Genomic DNA, 24,498 nt, shown 5'->3' with positions numbered 1-24,498 from the left:
TTTTATTATGATTTAGTATCACCTGTCTTCTCCACTAGATTATAAATCATGAAGACAGGAATTTGTGAACGTCCTACTAGGATACAGTAAGCTACCCTGTATCCTCAGCAGACACAGAGACAAGATGTCAGGTGTATACATAGTAGGTCACTTAAATATTTGTTGAATGAATCAATCATATCTTGATTTCTAAGAAGCACTTGACATTGTTGTGTCTCTGTCTTTTCCTTGAAACTTCCTCTTCCCTTTGTTTCTAAAATACTTTCCTGGTTTTCCTTAGGGACCTGTGACCACTCCTCAGGCTTCCTTCCTGTACTGCTCATGGTTCTATTCTCCATTTTTTCTTCTTTGCTTACAACCTATCACTCTCCAGAGTAGTTTCAGCCACACAACAGATTACACACAGCTAAAGCTCTCCAACCACTGATCTCTACTTTATCAAGTGCTAGTTTAACCAGTGATCTCTACTTCACTCTGGTAGGCATATGACTGATGCTTCGATGCTCAAGAGCTAGTTAGGTTCCTTTGTATAGTACACCCACACTTCTGTTCCTGCTAGGTAAGCTTTATGTTTAGAAGAACAAATACCTTTTCTTTTTCTTTTTTTTAATTAACCAACTTTACTTTTTAGAGCAGCTTTAGGTTTAAAGAAAAACTAAACAAATAAAGGGAATTCCCATATACTCCTTCCCTCCCAGTTCCCCCTACTATTATCAATTAGCATTAGTGTGGTACATTTGTTGTGAGTGATGAACGAATATTGATACATCATTCAAATCCGTAGTTTACATTACGGTTCACTCTTTGTGTTGTACCGTTCTATGGGTTTTGACATATGTACAATGCCATGTATCTGGCATTACAATGTCACAAAGAGTAGCTTCACTGCTCTAAAATCCTGTGTTCTACCTATTCATTCCTCTTTCCTCCCACCCCCAAATCCCTGGCAACTGCCTACATACAGTTTTGTCATTTCCAGATGTCAGTTGTTGGGTCATAGAGTATGTAATCTTCCAGATGGATTATTTCACTTAACAATATGCATTTAACATTCTTCCATGTCTTTTCATGGCTTGCTAACTTTTTACTGTGGAACAATATTCCACTGTAAGGATGTACCACAATTTGTTTATCCATTCACCTACTGAAGAACAGTTTGGTTGCTTCAAAGTTTTGACAATGTGAATAAAGCTGCTATAAACATTCATGTGCAGGATTTTGTGTGGATATAAGTTTTCCACTCATTTGGGTACATACCAAGGAGAGTAACTGTTGGACTGAGTGATAAGAGTATGTTTAGCTTGGTCAGAAACTGCCAAACTATATTCCAAAGTGGCGGTATCAGTGTGCATTCCCACCAGCAACGAATGAGTTTCTGTACTTCCACACCCTTGCCTGATTTTGGTGTCAGTGTTCTGGATTTTTGCAACCTTACCAGGCATGTAGCGATATCTCATTGTTTTAATTTGCATTTTCCTAATGACATGATTTTGAGCACCTCTTCTTACGCTCTTTGCCATCTACATGTCTTCTCTGGTAATTTGTTCACTTTTGCCCATTTTTAAATTGGGTTGCTTGTTAAGAGTTCATTGTATATTTTGGATACAAATCCTTTTTCAGATGTTTTAAAAATATTTTTCTTCCTGTTTGTGGCTTATATTTTCATTCTCTTAACAGTGTGTTTTGCAGGGAAATTTTCAATTTTAATGAAGTTCTATTTATCATTTCGCTCATGGGTCATGCTTATGGTATTATATCTGAGAATAAATTACTTTTGTTCACAAATGTATTATGCTATTTGCACTGGTTATTAATTATTATGTAAACTGCCAAAAGACAGTATAACAGAGCTATTTTTATGAAAACTATGTTTGCATTTGGCAAAACTCAATGAAAGCAAGTCATTAAAAATGGCTACTGTTACGTATAGGTAAAACAAGTCTAGAATAAGGAAAGTAATTGTAAAAACCCATGGAGATCTTGCATTCTATTTTAAAGAAGGCAAAATGCAAATCCTATTTGATACATTATAGGTGTGATGTATATAAGAAAGATGATTTAAAAAAACTCCAATCAGCAGACCCATATTCAAAGAAAAAGTTCTGGCCCTAATTCAAAAGATCAGTACAAAAATGTACATTTAAAAACATTTATTATATTTAACTTAAAATAAAATGTTTAAGATGCATATTTTAAGTACTTTTAAAGAATCTCAAATTTAACCAGTCCTGATCTCTCCAGACTGGAGGCTTCCTTACCTCATGTTGCTGAACCATGTGACTGATCCTCACCTCATGAGGAGAAACCACTACATCTGTCTCTTATGTAGGACCATAAATCTCCATTAAATAAGATCTGCCATTAGGACCATCTGAAGGCTCTGGAGGAGACAGAATATCAAAGCCCTCACTATAACTGGCAGGCTTTCCTTCCAGTGTGCAAAACGAATTCTAGACCTGAAGGCCCGTGCCAATTACACGGAGCTATTGGAAATTAAGTCTAGGTAATTCCATCTTGCCCTAAAATCCAGTTTTCCTCTGAAAATATTCACTTCTCTGGTCACCTATTGCTCTTCCATTTTCTCATCTTAGAATGCTTTGGGTTTCTCTCCCTACTTATCTCTATTTAAGCTCTTTCATGATGCTACCTTAAACTCCCAAATATTGGTTAATAAAATCTACTACATCCTCAATAACTTCATGAAATGTTCCTTCTAAGAACCTGCCTTACACTGAAATGTTTTCAAGTGAAGCAACTCATGCTCTCAATCTCACGTGTCTTAGAGTCAGGATATGGAATTTATGATCTCAGCACGGTGTACTTTCCCTACACTCTCACAAAATCTCGTTTCCTTGAGGCTCAGGCCAACTGGCTGTACCATCTCTTACACTATGTAACAAGTTCGTGGTCATTATTCTTTGTTCACTGAAAACATCGCTAGCATCTTGCTCAAAGTCTTCTTTATCCAAATTTGCTGTCACTTGATCTCAGTTTCAATGACAACCCATCTAATACCTGGACCTCTCAGTTCCTTGGCATCATCTTCAAAGACAACTGTCACTCTGTTACTAAAACCTTCTATCTTTCCAGCTCAGGTATTCTCAATATATCTGTTCTATGGCTTCCCTGAGATTTTCAACGAATCAATAAGTTCTCTTTCTCCTTTTTAGAAATGTTTTTTGTCTTTACTTCCTTCCCTATCTAAATAAGATTATATAGATCTTCATTTCTTCCACTCTGTAGATGATATGCTAAATCCCCTTGTCTTACTGCCTTTTCAGAGCACCTTCTTGGAAAAGGCACAATCTTGTGAAAAACCACCTACTTAGCTTTTTCCCTTTATCTTCACCTAGGTAGCTGAGTATGTGGGGTGGTGAGGAGGGGGCAGGAATCACACCAGCAGTTTGCACTGTTGTAGAATCATGGTAAACACCATTAATGAGGACTTAATCCCTGTCTGGAAATTTCCTATTTAAAGCAGTGAACTAACTCTCGTATTCTCCAAAATATTATTTTTAAACCTCCATGATTATTTTATTGCGTCCTCCTCTTTCACTCTTTGAATATGACTGTTTCTTCAATTCAACTCCCCTTCTCCTATCTTAGAAGCCAATTGGTTTCTCTACTCTGGATTCCACTCCTTCCTTCTTTTCCTGGTATTATGTACCCACCGACTGATCAACCTCTCTCCCCTGTATCTCCTCCTTCCCTCCTTGCTGGATTCGAGTCTCCCTCGAATCCAGTTTTTAAATAAAGATATATATATGTATGTTTTTATTTATTGATTTTTTAGAAAGAGAGAAACGTGGGGAGGAAGAGAGGAAGGGAAACACCAATTTGTTGTTCCACTCATTTATGGATGCATTGGCTGATCTGAACCCCGCAACCTTGGCTTATCAGGATGATGCTCCAACCAACTGAGCTCCCCTGACAGGGTGGAGTTGCTCCTTTTTTTTTTTTTTTTTTAAAAAGCCCTCATAGATTAAAGGAGAGAAATGATCTGCTAATCTCTGTAGATGTAGAAAAAAATCATTTACTAAAATTAAAGATTCATTCATGATAAAAACATTTAAAAATCAAAGTTAATTGTAAAGCATCAACATTCTCATTAAAGTTAGCAATATTCAACACTGTAAAGATTCTAATTAGTGCAGTAAGATTAAAAAAAGTGGTATGAGAACTGAAAAGTAGAAAAAAGATTAGTCTTATTTGCAGAAAATGTGATTATCTACACAAAAAGCCCATTAGAAGTAATGGGTAGTTTAATAAGGTGATTGGATATAAGATCAACCAACAAAAATCAAGTAATCATAGTAACCACCAATTTGAGAATGTAATAGAAAAGGATCTCATTCATATGGTAACAAAAAAATAAGATGCGTAAGAATCTAATAAAAAAAGGTATGACTCTTTTGCTCAAAAGTATAACACATAACTGAAAGACATAAGACCTGAATAAATTAAGAGGTACACCAGGGTTTATGGGTGGAAAAGTCCATACAGTAAAGATGACAATTTTCCTTATCTGTACACTCAATAAATTTCCAATCAAAATTCCAACAGGGATTTTTATAGAATTTGATTAGCAAACAAGTTTCATTCAAATGAAAGGACAAAAAGGAAAAGGCATGTGAAGACAATTCTGAGAAGAGCCAAGACAGGAGATTTTTCCTCTATTCTAATAGATAAGAGATTATTATAAAGCCTTAGTAATTAAGAGTGTTGTTTTAGTGTAGAGCTAAACAGACTATTGAAACAGAACAGGGAACTCAGAAATAGACCTTTATACATATGAAAATTTAATTACAAACCTCATATCACTGTTCAAATGCAAAATCCATGTTAAATAAATGTAAAAGACAAAATTTAATAGTCTTTAAAAGATAATGATGGATTCTCTTAGTCTTTATGGAGTCTAAGAGATACATAATACATATTACAAAATCCAACATTATGTTCCATTATTAAAATTAATTATAAAGCCCTGGTCTTGAAAAAAATAAAATAAAAAAATAAAAGATATTTTGAAAATAAATAAAATATGAAAACATATACGGGAAAGAAAAACAACAAAATCAGAATATTGTGATCTTACAGAAGTAAGGTTGAGGAACATATCAGAATGGTTATATAAAGAACTCTGTGTAGTTGTATTTTATTTCTTTAAAAAAATCTTAAATATATGTGGCAAAATGTAAGCTTTTAACAGAACTGGATGGTAGATACACAAGTGTTTGTTATGCTATAGTCTACTGTTTTCTGTATGTTTGAAATATTTCGTGTCTTAAAAAAAATTTAAGAACACAAAAATCATCCATTTCAACCTCCAGTTCCTGTTTTCCTCTCTCCCCTGCCTTTTCCAAATTCCCTGTATGAAGTTTATTTACTATTCTACTTTCCCACTTCTAACTCACTCTGCTGAGACTGCAATATGGATTCTGAGGCAAATACTATACACAACTGCTCTCCTTAAGGTCACTAATTATGTCCATATTCTAAAGCCCACAGATACATTTCTGCCCTTGTCTGGTTTGATATCTCTGCAAATTCTAACAGTGTTACCCACTCCCTCTGACCCTTCTAAAAATGCAGTTTTCCTCCTGTCTCTCAGCCTTCTTCTTCTCAGTCTCTTTTACCAGTTGCTCCTTTGCTATCCCGTAACTACTGGCATGCCTTAGGTTCTTATCCTAGCACTTCCTTTCTCAATTCTTCACTTACTTTAAGTGACTCATCTAATCTTTCTTGTTTATCTAACTGTTTCACCTATCATCCATATTCTAAAGACTCTCCGATCCTTATCTCCAGGCTGGCCCTCCTCTCCAGATTCATATAGCCAGCTGCTGAGTATACTTTTCTACAGGCTAATCCCAGTTCAGCGAATAAAAATAAACTCATTTCTCCTCTGACCCTGATGTTAGGTTTTTGGATCAACTTATCATTAAAAATAATTAATAATGCTGAATTTGAAAAGAAAGAGCCTTAGAAGCAATGAAGAGTTAACAGTTTAGCAGGCTAAAACTGAGAGGAAATGAACATTTGGAGAGGTAAACACATATAAAGTATGTTTTTGCTGGGAGTACACTTCTTAATCTTGAAGAATCTAAAACTTTCATTTAGATGGTCTCATGAGGCAGAGGAAAAATAAATCAAAGCCAAAGGGTATACAAAAAGAAGGAAGAAAATCTAATAGAAAACTCTCCATATATTAAGTTGGGACTTCAAAGGCTTTATTGTCAGGGTTGAGAATAACAAAAAGTTAACTAGTTCTCATAGGTCTTGCAGCCTAGGTTTGCATTGCCAGAGTGGTCTAGGAAATCCCAACTCTTGAATCTGGATTAATGTGATCCCAGACAGACTGCACCCCTAGGGCTTGGCAGAAACAAATACATGTTTTCTCGGGAAGAAATTCACATTCATCCTAGGCTTCAAATTCCTATAAATAACTGTAAACAACACAACACATAGTCAAAGATAACCATGAACACAGAATACATCATACCATGTACAAGAATGAGCAGAGCAAAAGTACCAAGCCCAAAATATTGGGATTAGACTATGAAATAACTGTTTCTTATGTTCAAAGAAACAGAATGTAGTTGAAAATACCCGCAGAGAAAAGGACATTATAAAAAAAATCACACAGAAAAAAAAATCACACAGCAAAGACCCAAACAGAACTTCTAGAAAAGAAACATTAAACACTCAATGGATGGATGTTAACTAAACCTATTATGGTAATCATTTCACAATATATGTGAATCGAATCATTATGCTGTTTATCTAAAACTTCTACAGAGCTGTATGTTAACTTTATCTCAATATAACTGGGGGAAAAATAACCTTCTTAATGAACACTTTTATTAGAAAATTAAATATAGGAGAAGAAAGAATTGTTGAGACAGAAAACAAGTCAGAAAAAATAATCCAGAATAAAGCCTGAAAAGACCAAAAGATGGACAAAACAGAAGAAAAGGAAAGATCATAGATGAGGATTAAATCATATGACAAAGGCTTGCATCTGAGTTTAGAAAGAGGAGAAAATGTGGCAAAGCAGTATTTGAAGAGATACTGCTTCGATTTTTCCACAATATAGATACCAACCTAGATTCCAAAAGCTTAACAAATATCAAACAGAATAAATAAAAAGAAATCCATACTTAACACACCATACTAAAAGAAAGAATATAGAGTCCTCATTTCTCCCTCCAACTGTATTCTCTAGAAGTTAATAATTTAGTGAGTACAAAAGGAATTTCTTCAAATCAATCTTTTCATACTATACCTCCATCACTGTTGCCCTCCTCTGTAATAATGTCCAGTAGTCTCTCAAAAGCATTTTCAAAAGCAACAATTTTCTGAATGGCTCCATTGCTTCGTGTTAGCGCCTGGAGTAGTAAGACACCCTTATGGAGAGGAAAGATAATGTTTAGTGGAGTACAACTTTTCTAAGATATTTTAAAATCATTTTTAAAAGACCATAGAACAGGCAGGAATTTCTCAAGTCCAATACCTTTATAGATAAGAAAAGTACAAAAAATGAGCAATATACCTCCCTAAGGTTAATCTCAAAGAGAGAGGGCCTAGGCTAAAATCCATGTCTATCAATGCCTAATTCAGTTCTCTTTTCACCATACAACATAAATATTCAATAACTCTTTCATATTCATCAATATTTCATTGTAGTATAAGAGTTGAGTATGATTACATCTGTCTCAGGAATGCCTCTGCACATGCTTCACAATGTAATTACATGAAAGTGTGAATTCAAGAATATAAATCAACAAATATCACCACATTCTAGCATGGAAAGTCAGATGTTTTTATAATTCCCAAAACTCAATTATTAGTTGACAGGGAAAAATGAGAATTCACACCTCATAAATGGCATATCTAGCATGAGACAATTTATATTAGTTTTTGCTTCTGATTTTTAGCTTTCCTCAGCTCCTGTTATGCTGGATTTTGTTTACATATTCTACAAACTCTCATCATTCAAGGAAAACTCAATGACACCCATTTCTACTTCCTTCACTGTCAAACAACAAGTATTTTATGAGCATCAAAGAGCCCAACAATATCACCATGTTCGAAGAGACACAAGTATTTTATGGGAAAAAAAAAAAAAAACAACAGAAAACAAAACACAAAAAAACAGATACTACTTCAGAGAAAAAGGAATAACAAATAGATAGTTCCAAAGTCCCAAAGAGGCAAATTAGCTGTTGGCTATCAGTACTGGGCAGATAAGTAGTCATTTAAGACAAAAAAATGCCCATGACTTTATTGGGCCTGTTCTACTCATTTTCCTCTCAAGTCAACATTAAGATGAGAAAGGCAAAAGTATTTATTTTTAGATGTGAAATTCTCCTACTTGATGCTGCCAACTTGAGTTTAGCTGCTAACAAAGGGAGGGAGGAATACAGCAGAAAACATACTGAGGGTCTTGACTTAAAGTGGGTTTTAAAAATGTCCTACTTACTAGTTGTACAACTTTAAGCAAATTATGTAAGTTCTGAGTATTAGTAAATCCATGTGTAAAACAAGGATAGTATTTTTGTTACAGGGTTTGTCTGAGGACAAAAGGGGATAAAGTAACTTCTATAGAATCTACTATGTACGTATGTTTATGAGCTGTACCCAGAAAAAGTCCAGCCAGTGTTAATAAGAATGGTATGCACGGCATCTATGTAAACTGGCAGCCAAGGAGAGTGGACTGGAATGCACATGTATGAACGATGATGATTTCACTATACTAGTCAGTGGGGGCAGCAGACACCATTGAGTGAGCGTGTGGCCATCGCATTCAAAATGAGTGAGTGTGTAGAGCAATGAATCTACATCGAATTTTGTGTTAGGCTTGAACATCCCTCTGCAGAAACTGTTGGGATGTCAGAAGGCTGCAGCTATAGGTAACAGGTGATTAGCAGCTTCATCACAATAATGCACTCACTCATGCCTCACATCTCATGCAGAGTTTTTCGGTGAAACATCAAATCACCCAGGTGACTTGGCCTCCACCCCCCTTACAGCCCAGGTTTGGTGCCCTGCAACTTCTGGCTTTTCCCAAAACTAAAATCACCTTTGAAAAGGAAGAAATTTCAACTGTCGATGAGATTCAGGAAAACACGACAGGGCAGTAGATGGTGATTGGGACAACTGTGTGAGGTCCCAAGGTGCTTACTCTGAAGGGGACTGAGGCATCATTTTCCTATGTCCAATGTTTTTGTATTTTGTATTTTCAATAAATGTCTCTATTTTTCATATTACATGGCTGAATTCCCTCTGGGGAGACCTCATATGCTACTTTTAAGTTCTCAATTCATGCTAGTTTCTTTTACCTGACTATTAAGAAATATACTGCTGTCCTGGCCAGGTGGCTCAGTTGGTTGGAGCATAGTTCCCCTACACCAAAAGGCTGCTGATTAGATTCCTGGTCAGGGCACATGCCTAAGTTGCAGGTTCAATCCCCAGCTGGGACAAGTATGGCAGGCAATTGATCGATGTTTCTCTCTCTCCCTTCCTCTCCCTCTATAAAAATCACTAAACACCCTCAAGTGAGGATTAAAAAAAAAATTGGTTAAAAAAATATATTGCACTAATCAAACACATCCACTAAAATGCTATTAAGAATAAAAGTATATCCATGGGTCATTGAAAGAAAATGGGCACCAATTCTTTATTTTAAAACATAACTAAAGGACTGATTTATTTATTTAGTCTTTCATATTAAAATGTATTTAAGAATAAATAAAATACGACTAGTTGATGAAATAAAGTTCTTTGTGACAGATTACAGATTAATAAATGTGAAATAATTATAAAATTATAAAAATCATCATTTTTCAATTGTTAACAAAATAACCAATTTAGGCAATAATCATCAATGCATGATCACATATAATGGGTAAATCTGAGGTGAGGTTGATAGAGAGCTTTACAATGGAGGGTACTGGCTGTGACCACCTGAATCAAACCCAGTGATCATTAAAAGTGAGACAGCCAGATATTACACATTCCCTGATGTACTGCAAAATTGAGTGTATTCATCACCTAGGAAATATCCTAGCAGAAAGGTAAACTGGAACCCAATCTAGTCCTTTAGGTAAGTTAACAGAAATATCAAATCAAATGTAATGAGAGGACCTTGCCTGAATCCTGATTTGAAGAAAGCAACTATAAAAGACATTTTTGAGACAACTGGGAAACCTGGACATGGGATGGTTATCTTATTCAAACTAAGGGCTTAGACATCACTGCTAGCTTGCTAAATGTGACAATGACAGTGTAGTTACAGAAGAAACTGTATGTATTATATTTTTGACATGTATACTGAATTATGTAATACTAAAAGTATATTGATTGATTGCTTTTAAATACTCCAGTCAAAAACAAAGGAGGGTGGTGAGGAGAGGCAGAGATAAAGCAAGGTAACAAAATCTTAAAAACTGATGGATTTAGGAGGTGGGTTTGTCTGTGTTCTCTCTTTAATTTCATTTAGGAATGAAATTATAGTCTATCACTTAGAATTGAACTTGTAGTTACTTCATAGTTTCCTGAACCTTTCTTAATAACTTTTAGGCACTAAGTAACAAATAAATATGGTAGTGTCAGTGCACCTATGATAAGTGACCACTGGTTTTCTAAATCCAGATCAATGTTTTAAGTATAAAACAAACTAGGGCTAAAAATGTTTACCAATATGCTCCCAGAGAGGTTAGTCAGTGTTGACAACTATCATTGAGTCCAATTAGAAAGTTGATCAGCCCTGGTTGGTGTGGCAAAGTGGACTGCGCACTGGCCTGCAAACTGAAAGGTTACCAGTTCAATTCCCAGTCGGGGCATGTCTGGGTTACTGGCCAGGTCCCCAGTTGAGGGGCTGTGAGAAGCAGCTGACTGATGTATCTCTTGCACATCAATGTTTTTCTCCCTCTTTCTCCCTTCCTTACCCTCCTCTTTCTTGCTCCCTTACCCTCTCTCTGAAAGAAAAAGACAGACAGACCAAAAAAAAAAAAAAAAAAAAGAAGAAGAAGGAAAAGAAAAAAGAATGTTTAAAGAAGGCTGAAGAAAACAAAAGACATAAAAGAGGGGGAAAAAGCAGTATATTGTTCCAGGCAGTCACTGAGTGACACTAATCACTGCCAGGGGTTTAAGTTTCTTGCCTCTAGTTGCTGGTATCAATTGTGGTATATTATGGCTTACATACCATTCTATAATGTAATGTATAACATTACATAATGTTACAGCAGTGAGTATCCATAAAAATATTCAAATATATAAGTTGACTGAAATCAAAGATAACTAGAAAACATGTAAAAACCAAGAATTTAGATGCTACAAAAAAAATAAGTTAGTCTGTAATTGTAAATTTAATGAAAAACATAAACAAGGTTAGGAGCAGAAAAAGAGATAAAAAATGGTATAATTAAGAACCAGGACAATGCAGTTATGCAAAACAAAAAAATTTTATCTGAAAATGAAAGTAAGTGGTAATGATATTAACAGCAACCCAGGAAGAATTTATTAAATGGTTTGTATGGTCTCGTCTTATTTAAAACTGAAGGCCAAAAGAAAAGTGAAAAACAAGTTTAGGTTTACAATAAATAGTAGTATTTTAGTCAAGGAAAGATCCTCAAAATTCCTACCAGGTGGATATCTATTTAAATAAGACAACTCTTAAAAGAAGATTAAAGAATACAACGTGTCCTTCTCATGAATTACATTACTATGTTATTTCATCACTTATGATACTACATTGACATACATACTACAACTTTTTAAATACAAGGCTAAAAAACCTGTCTGTATGGACTAGAAGTCAAGAGTATTTCAGTTTTTTGTCTGCTTTGCCACTAATTGGCTATGAGATCAAGATCAATCAAAATACTATTTAGTAGCACTTAGGATAAGAAAGACACAGAGTCAGGGATCAAAACAGATAAATGAATAAAACATCACTAACAAAGAAGTCACTTTGTTTCCAAGAGTTTTGGGCATCTCAGTTTAAGTTTGGAGATTAAATTTGATATGCTCTCCTAGCTCTAGAATTTAACTTTAAGAAGATTTTTCCAACTGCTGTCGAATATTACAGTTTGGATAAAGTTGTAAATAACAACAGAGAAAAATATTCAAGTAACAAAAAAAAATTGCATCCACACAAAATATTCAACTTATATGCAAATATTAAAATAAATCAGAGTGAAAAATAATTGCAGAGCAAATCATGCTCTATAGTTAAATAGAGATTACAAGAAAGAGCCATTGAAAATATGTATTCAATCAAATGACGGGAGGATTCCAAATGCAATGCTTTAAATTTGCATAGTTCAATGTACAAACTTTACACTCTGGGGATGTTTCCTCTTTCTCGAGGTAGACTTTCAGAAGAGAATGGAAGGAATCCTAAACTTGCAGAAGGCATAAATTTGAATAGCAAATTCATTTGTCTAAGTCAAAATACTGGGTAGGCAGGAAACAAAGAAATACTGTGGTCTTGGGTATATAATTTAAAAATGTCTAAAAGATTGGCATTACTCCGATTTTCTTATGACTATAAATAAGAGTCAACAAATATTTCACTTGCATATAGAGGGAAAAAAACTGCATACAGGCTTCTTTTTCAAATTTAACTTACATCATTACGTATAACCTCCCTGGAATCTGCTAGTAAGTCCATCAATCTTGAAACACCTAGAACACAGACATGTGAAAAATACTGGCAGATCAGAAATACAAATAGTGATTCAAATTATAAACAATTTATTACACCTCATTTCAGTCCCCTTCTTTAAGAATGATCCTCACTTTGAAATCAAAATGTTACAAGGAAGATGAGTCACTTACCCATGGGACTGACTAAAATAATTTGCTGCACCTGAGGCCCTAAGTGTTTTAAAAGAGAGGTAAGAAGCTTCACACCAGGCCAGCGGACATGAAAGTCAAACTCCTGCAATATGAGAATTTAAAATATTTAACATCTATAATTTACATTAAAAAATTTATCAACCTAAGAGTGGTACAAAAAACTAGAAACAAAAATTTACCAAACTTTAAGAAATACGAAAACAGTTAATATAAGTTGATCAAACTTATTCACTGTTACTGACTAAACAGTATTTTGTAAAAAATGGAAATAAGCATTTTAACAGAGTATATAGGTCTTAAAATAGGCACGTGAATCTCTTGCAGTGATCCAACAAATTTCACTACTTTAAAAAGCTATGTATATGATACTTTACCAAAGGATAACACAAAGGAAGCTTATTAAGATGACAAAAATAGTAAGATTCTTTATTTACCTCCAATAAAGATAATAGGAGAGTGACATTTTCTTGCTGCTTAATGAAAATTTCTGTAAACTGGCTTCCCAAATCCTCACTCTGTCTTGGGGAATTTTCTTCTGTAACATTCAAAGATAAAGCATTTCAATATGATGCTATGTTATGTCAAAGTTTTCTTTTTTTGAGGAAGTTAAGCAGAAATGATAATTTCCCTGGAACAGTGTGGCAGGTATCACACTGTTCCAAGGAAACCGCAATTATGCTGAAAAAAACATATCCTTAAAATAATTTTCAATGTCATTTAAATAAATTTCTATTCTTTTCTTATTATTAAAGTTATTGGGGTAACATTGGTTAAATAACACTATATAAACTTCAGATGAACAGCTTTATAATACAGCTGTATACTCTACTGTGTGCTAACCACCTGAAGTCGAGCCTCCTTCCATCTCTATGCATTTGGCTCCCTTTACCCTCTTCATCCTCCCCATTTTCCCCCCTCTGGTAACCGCCATTTAGTTGTCTGTATCTATGAGTTTGTTTTTTTATTTTGTTGTGTTTGTTCATTTATTTTTTGTTTTATATCCCATATGAGTGAAATCATATGGTTCTTGTCACTTCCCACTAACTTACTTTACTTAGCATAATACTGTTAAAATCCATCCATGTTGTTGAAAATGGCAATATTCAAATTTTTATTATTTAAATATGGTAAGATAGTTCTTGAGGATATTTTTAGGTTAAACTTCTAATTAGGGTACAAGGAAACTTACTGAGGTGATGGAAATATTCTATCTCTAATGTGATTGTAACACAAAGGACTATAAACCCCAAGAAGTAAATTTTACTGTATGTAAATTATGCCATGAAACTTTCTGCCCTGAAAACACTGAACATGTAGCCCCTACTGACAGTTAGTGTTACATACTTAAATTATAAAATTAACCAGTCACTTGCAGATTCTTCAGTATTTTTTTTAAAAAAATTAACATATATGTCTTATAAAATTATTTGGCAGGAAAATCAGAACTTGACATTTAATTTCTCATTTATTCTTTAAAGGATTTTATATCTGTCCTTAAAACTTTAAAGTCTTTAGATTAAACTACTTGTTGTTTCAGTGTATTTTGTCAAAAAAAAATAAAGGATCACTAAAAATTACTGAAGCAACAACTGTCAAATGAAATGATCATTTAAAATCTGCCTATATTATAAACACAATTTAGAGATGGCAAACGCACTCTTCCTCATTCCCTAACCCACACCAGACACAGCCAACCGATCACAGCATCTGCTGCACACCGGAATCCTTTTCCATATATTGCTCCAGACAGGGAGTATAAACTAATGAAGCTGGCAATCAAGATCAAACCAATTTATTACCCCTCAAACAGTTCTTTTTTAAATGTGAGATTTTAATATTAATTCACTTTAGAAATGGAAAAAATCCAGCAGATGACAAGAAAAGCGAAGCAACCCAAAGCAAAGAGAGTATATACTATAGTCTCATTTATATAAAATTCTAGAAAAATGCAAAATAATCTACAGTGACAAAAGCATATCTATGATTGAATAGGGCCTAGAAGAAGGAGAGCATGGTTACAAATATTTAAGTACAAGGAAACTTTTAAATATGACCCTATTCCAAGGCTCTATGGTTCCTTCTGATTTAATATTGTCAATTTTAAAAAGCTGTTAGTGAGATAAACTCTACTTGGTTTAAGTATAAGGCAGCACCTCTGAACTTTAGAGTTCCACAAAAACTAGCTAAGCAATTAGCTAGTTTGGTAGAGCAATACATTAAGCTAAAACTACTATAAACTACTACATTAATTATATTTAAAAGTTATAAACCAAAACTAGACCCATGAAGAATTATAATCTATTTTACATATAATGAAAGATGAGACAAGTAAACAATAGTTATTTTAAAACTCCTAGAGCTAAGCCTATTTTTGCATCCTATATATTATATCTTGTATGCTGTATTCATTATAGCCTGTAAAAGAGACTATTATGAGACATTGAAAAAACAAAATAAGAACTAAATGGCCTATTATTACTAGAGTGAAAATAAAGCTAAGACAGGTAAACAGAATTAAATGATTGCTTTTTAAAAAGTCTTTGTATGGTACTGAAAACTTTTCAGGCCCATTTTTATGACTGACTTTTAACTAAATACACACACACACACACACACACACACTTATTCTTCTAGTATATTTACAATTGTATTTACAGGTATAAACAATATTCAAACACAGTTGTGTACCTCCTTCTTGGAACTCCACTCCATATCCAGTTCATAACCCATATTATGGAGGACAAAATTATTTTATAGAAAGAGGTATTCTAATAAAAGTTGTCCTAACTCAGAGTAAGGGAATATCAAGTACTTCCTTTTACATCATGGTCAATTAGTTAAACAAGTACATCTATATTTTAAAATGTTTGTCTGCATCCTCTATAAACTCTTTATGTAAATTATAAGATTTAATAAAGAATCTAGTGAGAAAAATGGCCACAATTTATCAATCTGAAATCTATGAAATACAATAAATAAATAAATAAATAAATAAATAAATAAATAAAAAAGGAAAGAAAATATATCCAAAGAAAATACTCTTATCCTACTTACTAGATAATGCTATATATGTTACAAGTCTCTGGGCTTCCATTTTTAGAAAACAGAAAAATACCACATACCTCAAGGCTGCTTTGAAGATCAAATATTGTAATGGATATAAAATCACTGTAAATTTTATTGTTCATACAAGTACAATGAAACAATAATAGAAATAACAACTATTGATCTGTGCTACCCACCAGGGAACACCTTACTGCCACAAGAGTTAAGGCATAGTGCTCAGGTATTTTCTGCTTTCAAACAAGGGGTTCAAATGTCACAAAACGCAATGTCACACACCTTAATAAGTTAGTTTGTTAGTTTTTTGTTAGGTATAGACAATTCTGTTGTGTACATTTTATTTTTTCATTATTTAAAAATCCTCACCTGAGGATATGTTTATTGATTCTGGAGGCGGGGCGGAGGCAGGGGGCAGTGAAAGAGAAACATCCTTCAGTTGCTTCCCACCCCAACAGAGAATCGAACCCTAACCTAGGTATGTGCCCTGCTCAGGGATGGAACCTGAAAACTTTTGGTGTACAGGACGATGCTCTAGCCAACTGAGCAACCCAGCCAGGGCTTCCCTTCCTTATTTTAAAAAGTTAAGGATGAGAAAAAATGGTAAAATAAAATAAAATTTGGCAACTTTAATTATGAGTTAAAGAATTATGAAAGTTAAAAGTAAATGAAGCTTGAAACAGACCACCAGATCAAAAGATAAAAAGACAATATTGGTGAGTTCTATGAATTAATATAAAAAGTGTCAGTAACCAGACATTATTGTACATGCATTTTTAAAGGGACAATATCAACATTTAAGTATTCTCTGAACTGGAATACTTTCCAGTTCTTATTGAATATGGGTAAAATTCATATGTACACAGATATATGCATACATATTCAAATACTATTTTTATTTTTAAATAAATTGTCTCAAATTTTTCTAGGAAGTACATGAAAAGTCAAATAGATTGTTCTACCAGAGAAATAGCTTTACTTAAGAGGCACCAGACTATTTTCTGTTTTCTAGAAAATAGATTTAGTAGTCATAAAAATAATAAACAGCACTGTAAGATTATCAGATATTCCTCTTTAATTAAGGAACTCTTACATAGTGAAACAAATCTCAATCTACCAGCCAGAAGAAACATCACTTGACAGTGTCCTTTTATATTGCCATAATTTATGCCTAAAAACATCATGCATATGTAAATGCAATCTTTTACCTTCAACATCATCTGTAAAGGTGGACAAAAATAAATAAATAAGTATATAAACAAATAAATAAATGTGGGTGATGATGAAAATAGTTTATGTAATAGAGTTAAGAATAAAATAAAAGCCAAAAATGTCAAATAAACAATATAATCTCATGACAGAAGACACTCATATATTTTACTCAATAGCAAAAGATATGTAGTATATACTGTATATTCAGGATGATAAGACAGATTTTTTTCAATAAATTAAAGTGTTATAAAATATCTCCAAGGTAAGTAACTCAAAGGATATTCATATGTCAGGTAAGAATTACCTTTTGATAAGAATTTAAGTTCCCATTTTAATCTTCCCTAAAGTAAGTGATTCTAGTATTGTTTCTCCACAGAATTGTTTATCCTGTTTTAGCCAAAGGATTGTTTATGGATGTTGAATTAAAAATAAAGAGCTCAGTCAGCCCTGGCTGGTGTAGCTCAAAAGATTGAGGGCCAGCATGCGAACCAAAAGATCACTGGTTCGATTCCCAGTCAGGGCACATGCCTGGGTTGTGAGCCAGGTCCCCAGTTGGGGTGTGCAAGAGGCAACCACACGTTGATGTTTCTCTCCCTCTCTTTCTCCCTCCCTTCCCCCTCTCTAAAAATTAATAAAAAAATGAATTTAACAAAAAATTTAAAAAATAAAGAGCTCAAATACATAAAGATTGAAACAAAAAACTGGACTCTGAACATGATTCTTATAAATTTATGACAAAGGAAACCACCTAACTAAAAATTATGGTTGCTATATGATTTTTAAAAACAGCAAAGTCATCTGCTATACACTAACTAGAAAGAGAGAGAAATTTCTCATTGGAAACAGCACAAAAAGTCTTTTAACATATTGTAACGAATATGTTGCACCTAATTTTCTCAGAGAAGTAACTAGACAAAATAAGTATCTGTTTCTACAAAGTATGTTCTTGTGTGTATTTTATTTAAGTACTGTCATGTGACTGACAGCTTCATTTTCTATGGGTACCAAATTATATTTACTAAGGATTTTTTATCCCTGAGAAATTAATAAAGTTAATTGCAAGATAGATATTCCAGAAAAATGAAATTTAAGAAACAGGATATTTAAGTCTAAGAAATGGTGACTATTTAACACAACCCAGTTTCAAATGCTCCCATTACTGATATTCTGTGAAGTTAATATCTCCATATATTTCTGCTCTACTTTTATTTTTTTTTAAAAAATTGCAAACTCAGTATCATTTACATTTCTTCCTGACTCATTTACTCAGAATTTTAAAAGATCTGATAATTTCAGCCCTGGCTGATGTGGCTCAGTGGATGGAGTGCCAGCCTGAGAACCAGGGGGTCGCTGGTTCAATTCCCAGTCAGGACACATGCTTGGGTTGCAGGCCAGGTTCCCAGTTGGGGATGTACAAGAGGCAACAACACATTGATATTTCTCTGCCTCTCTTTCTACCTCTCTTCCACTCTCTCTAAAAATAAATAAAATATTTAAAAAAATAAAAGATCTGATAATTTCAGTATAAATTACTTATTGCATGCATATGTCTATCATTCTGACTGTCTAGAATAATGAAAAACCACTATGTCCTACTGCAACAGCCAATCTGCTATGAGGAATGCACTCTTCAATAGCGCTGAAATGTTATTCAGTGCATGTTTTTTACCATATATAAGCAGATGTATACAGACTTTCAGTCAAGTGTTTCACTCACAATAAAATAAAGTAAATGACAGACTACTTCATTTTAAATATGCAAGTAACTTAAAACATAAAAGGAAGGGAAGGATATACAAAGAAACATGTGGATTTCAAACTAATTCATACGAAGTGTCATATCAGATTCAGTGTAAAAAAAAAAAAGAAGAAAAAACCTTTTCTAAATTTAACAAATTGTTGGTCTGTATAAATTAACATGAGTCCTATGGTAAAAGTTTAAGTATTTATTGGAGAAAAACTCTTCATACTGCTCACCAGATAACATATAAATAAAATAAAAATGTTTGACTTTCAATCAATAGCCAAAAATGATTTAATCCAGAGATTACTAATACTCATATTGCTAACCTAAAATGAAACACAGATTAAATACTTTTAAGAGAAGAGAAGAATCTAATTCCATCTCCAAATTATATACAAGGCAATCATTTTAAAGATACTTTCCTGGAACTAAGCATGTATCTTTCCTTTATTGATTAAAAAAAATAAAGAAAAAAGAAAAACGCAAATAAATTTATAACAAATTCAACTTTTAAAACCAGCAAAATTGGTACAATCCTGTTAATTTTACATACAAAAAACACAGTAAAAGAAACTTACCTACTTCTTCTTCTTCATCATTAGATATTATATTATATAGTGTGTCCAAAGCATAACCTATTATTTCGGAATCCGAACTGGAAAAAAGAAATTATTATATTTATACATTGCTAGTTAGCATCTGGACTGTAATGGCCATTTTTAGTCAGTTATTTAGCAAAGTTTTATAAAAATTTGTCCTGCTTTTGGCTTGGAGGAGGAGAAGGTGAAACTTTCTTCAGTGGTCCTGAATCTGGGTTCATCTGACACAGCCACCTCCACCATGCCACCAAAGTTCGACCCCAACAAGATCAAAGTCGTATGTGTACCTGAGGTGCACCAGTGGGGAGGTCGGTGCCAAGTCTGCCCTGTCCCCCAAGATTGGCCCTCTGGGCCTGTCTCCAAAAAATGCTGGTGATGACATCGACATTGTCAAAGCAACTGATGATTGGAAGGGTCTGAGGATTACAGTGAAACTGACCATTCAGGACAGACAGGCCCAGATTGAGGTGGTGCCTTCCGTCTCTGCCCAGATCATCAAAGCCCTCAAAGAACCACCATGAACAGAAATAAGCAAAAAAAATATTATGCACAGTGAAAATATCACTTTCGATGAGACTGTCAACATTGCAGCACTGAAAGATATAGCACCGCTCTTTAGCTAGAGAACTCTCTGGAACTATTAAAGAGAGCCTGGGGACTGCCCAGTCTAAGGGGTGCAATACTGATGGCAACCACCCTCAGGACATCATAGATAACATCAACAGTGGTGTAGGTAAAGGTTTGTTTGTAACAGTGAAAAAGTAAAAGCAAGCTAAATGTCCAGCAACAACAACAAAAATAGTATAGTAAATTCATACATATAGCAACAATAAAAAATGTATTTCAAAGATGTTTAATGAAAACATCTTTGGTTTAATACCAGTAGGAAAAGAATGAATATAAAAATTAACATACAAAATGATACCATCCAGCAAAAACACATACATTTATGAGTTTTTATATATTGAAAAAAATCTTATACATTTGTAAAATACACCCACTTTAAAAACCAGTAAAATCAGTTCAACCTAGGAAATGTTATGGGTGCATTGTTTATATATATGCTTTGGGATATATATACATAGTGTTTATATAAACATAATGGTGTTATCTCTACTTGGACTAATGGAGTTTATCTGCTCCATACTTTATTTTCTAAAAAAAATTTAAAAAATCTTATGGTAAATGTGTACTATTTATAATAACAGGAAGTATAATATTTTATAGTCATTAACACACAAATTCTGAAAGATGGAAGTTGATGACATTTACAGTGAAAAACAAGGATCATATACCCATCATAAAAATTCAGTGAATACAAAATGATTAGGAGTAGTAGACGAAAGCACAGAAGAGGGACGAAGGGGGTCATAATGAGAGGATGTAAATCTCAAATGAAGTGGGTTTTAAAATTATGATCATTTATCATTTTTATGAGAATTTTTAGGAACATCTTTTAAAAACTTTTTCAGAAACTAGGAATAAAAGGGAACCTCCTCGAAATGACAAAGGGAATCTAGGAAAATGCAATGGTAAGAAACCGAATGTTTTACCCCTACGATCAGGAACAAGATAGAGATGTCCCCTCTAACCAACTCTACCCAACAGTAAACTGTACGTTCTAGTTAGAACAATTGGGCAAGAAAAGGAAATAAAAGGACACAGATTAGTAAGTAAGAAGTAAAACTACACCTAATCACACATGACATTCTTGTATATAGGAAATCCTATAGAATCCACTAAAAGAACTATTTGAACTAGTATATAAATTCAGCAAAGCTGAAGGTGACATGATCAATATAAAAAACCCAAAATGCAAATAAGTGAAAAGACACTGTGTCCATGCATAGAAAGGTATAATATTGTTAAGATGGTAATATACTCCAACTTGATTTACAGATTCACACATCCCTATAAAAATTCTAGCTGTCCATTTGTTCAGAAATTGACAAACTGATCATATAATATGTATGAGAATGCAAGGGATCCAGAACAGCCAAAAACAATCTTAAAAAAGAAAAATCAAAGTCGAAGAACTCACATTTCCCAATTTCAAAACTTAATACAAAATTACAATAATCAATACTATGTGGCTCTGGCATAAGGACAGACACATAGCTCAATAGAATAAAGTCTAAAACTATGGCCTAACTTTTATTTCAATTGATTTTTGGCAAAGATGTAAAGACCATTCAACGGGGAAAAGTAGTGTCTTCAACAAATGATGCTGGGACAAACACATATCTACGTGCCACACAATGAATGGAACCCCTACTTCAAACCATATATAAAAATTAACTCAAAATGGATATAAGATGTAAATATAAGGAGCTAAAGCCATAAAACTCTTAGAATAGGCATAGATCTTCAAAACCTTGAAATCAGGCAATGATTTCTTAGATATGACACCAAAAGCATAAGTGAGAAAATGATCAAACAGATAAATTGGACTTGGTCAAAATTAAAAACTTTTGTGTTCAAAGGACACTATCAAGAAAGTGAAAAGACAACTCAAAGAATGGGAGAAAATATCTGCCAATCATATATCTGATAAGGGACTTGTATCCAGAATATATACACAATTCAGCAATAAAAAGACAAGCAACCCAATTAAAACTTGGCAAAGGATTTGAATAGACATTTCTCCAAAAAACGTATACAAATGGGCCAGTAAGTACATGAAAAGGTGCTCGACATCATTAGTTGTTAGAGAAATGCAAATCAAAATTACAATGAGATACCAAGTTATACCCACTAGAAAGGCAATTTTTAAAAAAACGGACAATAACAGTGTTGGTAAAGAGAACTTGGACCTGCATACACTGTTGGCTGTATTGTAAAATGGTGCAGCCTCTGTGGAAGAGTTGGGCCATTCCTCAAAGTTAAACACAGAGTTACCACATGACCCAACAATTGCATTCCTATGTATAAAACATGTTAACACAAAAACTAGTATACAAATGTTCATAGCCTCATCATTCATAATAACCAATAAATGGAACTAGCACAAATGTCCATTAACTAGTGAATGGATAAACAAAATGTGGTATATATCCACACAATGGAATATTATTTGGCCATAAAAAAGGTTGGAATACTAAAATATGTTACAACATGGATGAACCTCAGTATATTATGTTAAGTGAAAGAGGTCAAACAGAAAAGCCACATACTGTATGATTCCATCTATATAAAATGTCCAAGATAGTTAAATCCATAGAGACAGAAAGGAGATTACAGGTTGCCAGGCATTAGGGGAATGAAGGAACAGAGAACGACAGCTAATGGGTACCTGATTTCTTCTGAAATGATGAGATAGAAATGATAGTTGCATGAATTTGTGAAGATACTAAACCTACTGAGGTGTACATTTTAAAAAGGTGAAATGTGTGGTATATAAATTATATCTCAAAAAACCCCCCCAAACTATGAAGTGTCATGCTTTGGAAACATCAGTGAAAAACAGACAATCTTCAAGCCCTGAATATGGGATGTAGGAGAATAAGCAGCTCTTCTCAAGGGGATTGTAGGGGAAGCACACGCATGGACCCACGGAGTTTGAAGCCATGCCAAAAAGGAAACATAGCTTTCTGTGAGGCAGCCAGTGATGAAGGGGATCACAGTGTGTTGGCTGGACAGGCCAGGAGAAGCATAAGACGGTAATGAAGATGAGAAGTGCAACGAGGTGGCTGCACAACACAGATCTTTACATTCAATCAAGTTAAAAAGAAAACACAGAAAACTTTGAAAATGGAAGACAATGGATAAGTTTGGGAGGCAAAAGGAAAAGGAATTTAGCAAAAAAAGAGAATGAAACACAAGAGCCATTAGAGAAATTTGGCTTGCTTTGCTGTCTAAGAGGTGCAATAAAACATCCAGTCACCTTTAACATGATACAATTAGTAGTTCATACACTCACAACACTGTATGGTATACGTACTTCTAAGCACAGTGCCTGGTGCACAGTAAATGTGAAATGTTTTTTAAAATGTATTTATTAACCATTATATCAGAAGTATCCGCACATTAATTTTCTGCTGTGCACTAAAAATGACAGTAAATTCTACTTTATGTAAGAGGTAGCATTTTATTTTTCACATTGAGATTAGTCATTTCATTTCATTTCATTTTCATCTAACTTTATAAGACTCAGAACATGACACATGGAATAAAGATGCAGGGAATGAAAAAGAAAGATTATATACATGTATAATCCTCACACTGTTTTTTGTTTTTTTTTTTGATCTAGGATCCATTTTCTTTAACTTGCAATATTGTTTAAACGATAACTAATTAGGTTAACGTATTAGTTTTGATGCTGTGACAAATTACCACAACCTTAGTGGTGTAAACAACACAAGTGTATCATCTTATAGTTATAGAGGTCAGAAGTCTGAAATGTGTCTCACTGGACTAACATTAAGGTCTCAGCAAGGCTGACTTCCTTTCTGTAGGCTTGAGGGGAAAACCCATTTCCTTGCCTTTTCCAGCCCTACAAGCTGGCTTCCTTCATCTTCAAAGCCAGCAAAACCAGTGGAGATCACCTCATATCACCTCATTCTGACCTACTCTTTTGCATTCCTTTTCCACTTTTAAGGAGCATTGTGATTACATACAATTGGCCTTCCTGGATAATGCAGCACAATTTCCCCATATCAAAATCCTTAATGTAACCATACATGTAAAGTTCCTTTTGCCACCTAAGGTAGTATTCATAGGCTGTGGTGATTATGATGTGAACATCTTTTTGGGGCGAGGGGTGGGGGATGTTATTCTGCCTGCCACAGTTACCCACTTTGGTTTTAACAACACAGACAGTCCTGACACATCAATGCATATTCAAATGCATTAGAAGTATCTGGCTTTGGAAAGGTAACCAATATGGGTTACACTTCCTGTGGAGAAAAGGTTCTAACTGGTATGAACAATCAGCTGGGCATTGCTGAAATATAACTGAAAAAAAGGCTATCAGGTTGGATAGACAGGCAGTATTAAAATCTTTAAAAAGCTTATATGCTTTGC

The 24,498-nt window shown here is 34.0% G+C and overlaps 1 protein-coding gene across 2 annotated transcripts in view; it reads right to left on the bottom strand.

Moving 5' to 3' along the window:
• USO1 (USO1 vesicle transport factor) overlaps window positions 1-24,498 on the bottom strand; it is a 69,874-nt gene that overhangs the window by 26,098 nt on the left and 19,278 nt on the right. For both annotated transcript variants that reach the window (XM_054591692.1, XM_054591701.1), the window contains exons 4-8: window positions 19,456-19,532; window positions 13,296-13,396; window positions 12,841-12,943; window positions 12,632-12,687; window positions 7,283-7,403 (exon numbers count right to left, since the gene is read on the bottom strand). In XM_054591692.1, the coding sequence (XP_054447667.1) occupies window positions 7,283-7,403; window positions 12,632-12,687; window positions 12,841-12,943; window positions 13,296-13,396; window positions 19,456-19,532 (458 nt within the window). The remainder of the gene's footprint in view (window positions 1-7,282; window positions 7,404-12,631; window positions 12,688-12,840; window positions 12,944-13,295; window positions 13,397-19,455; window positions 19,533-24,498) is intronic.

This window comes from Pteronotus mesoamericanus, unplaced genomic scaffold, assembly GCF_021234165.1.
Source record: "Pteronotus mesoamericanus isolate MK-2021 breed Mesoamerican mustached bat unplaced genomic scaffold, CSHL_Meso_final contig_130, whole genome shotgun sequence".
Lineage (NCBI taxonomy): Eukaryota > Metazoa > Chordata > Mammalia > Chiroptera > Mormoopidae > Pteronotus > Pteronotus mesoamericanus.
The sequence above is the reverse complement of the archived record's forward strand: the minus strand, read 5'-3'. Positions and strand labels throughout refer to the sequence as shown.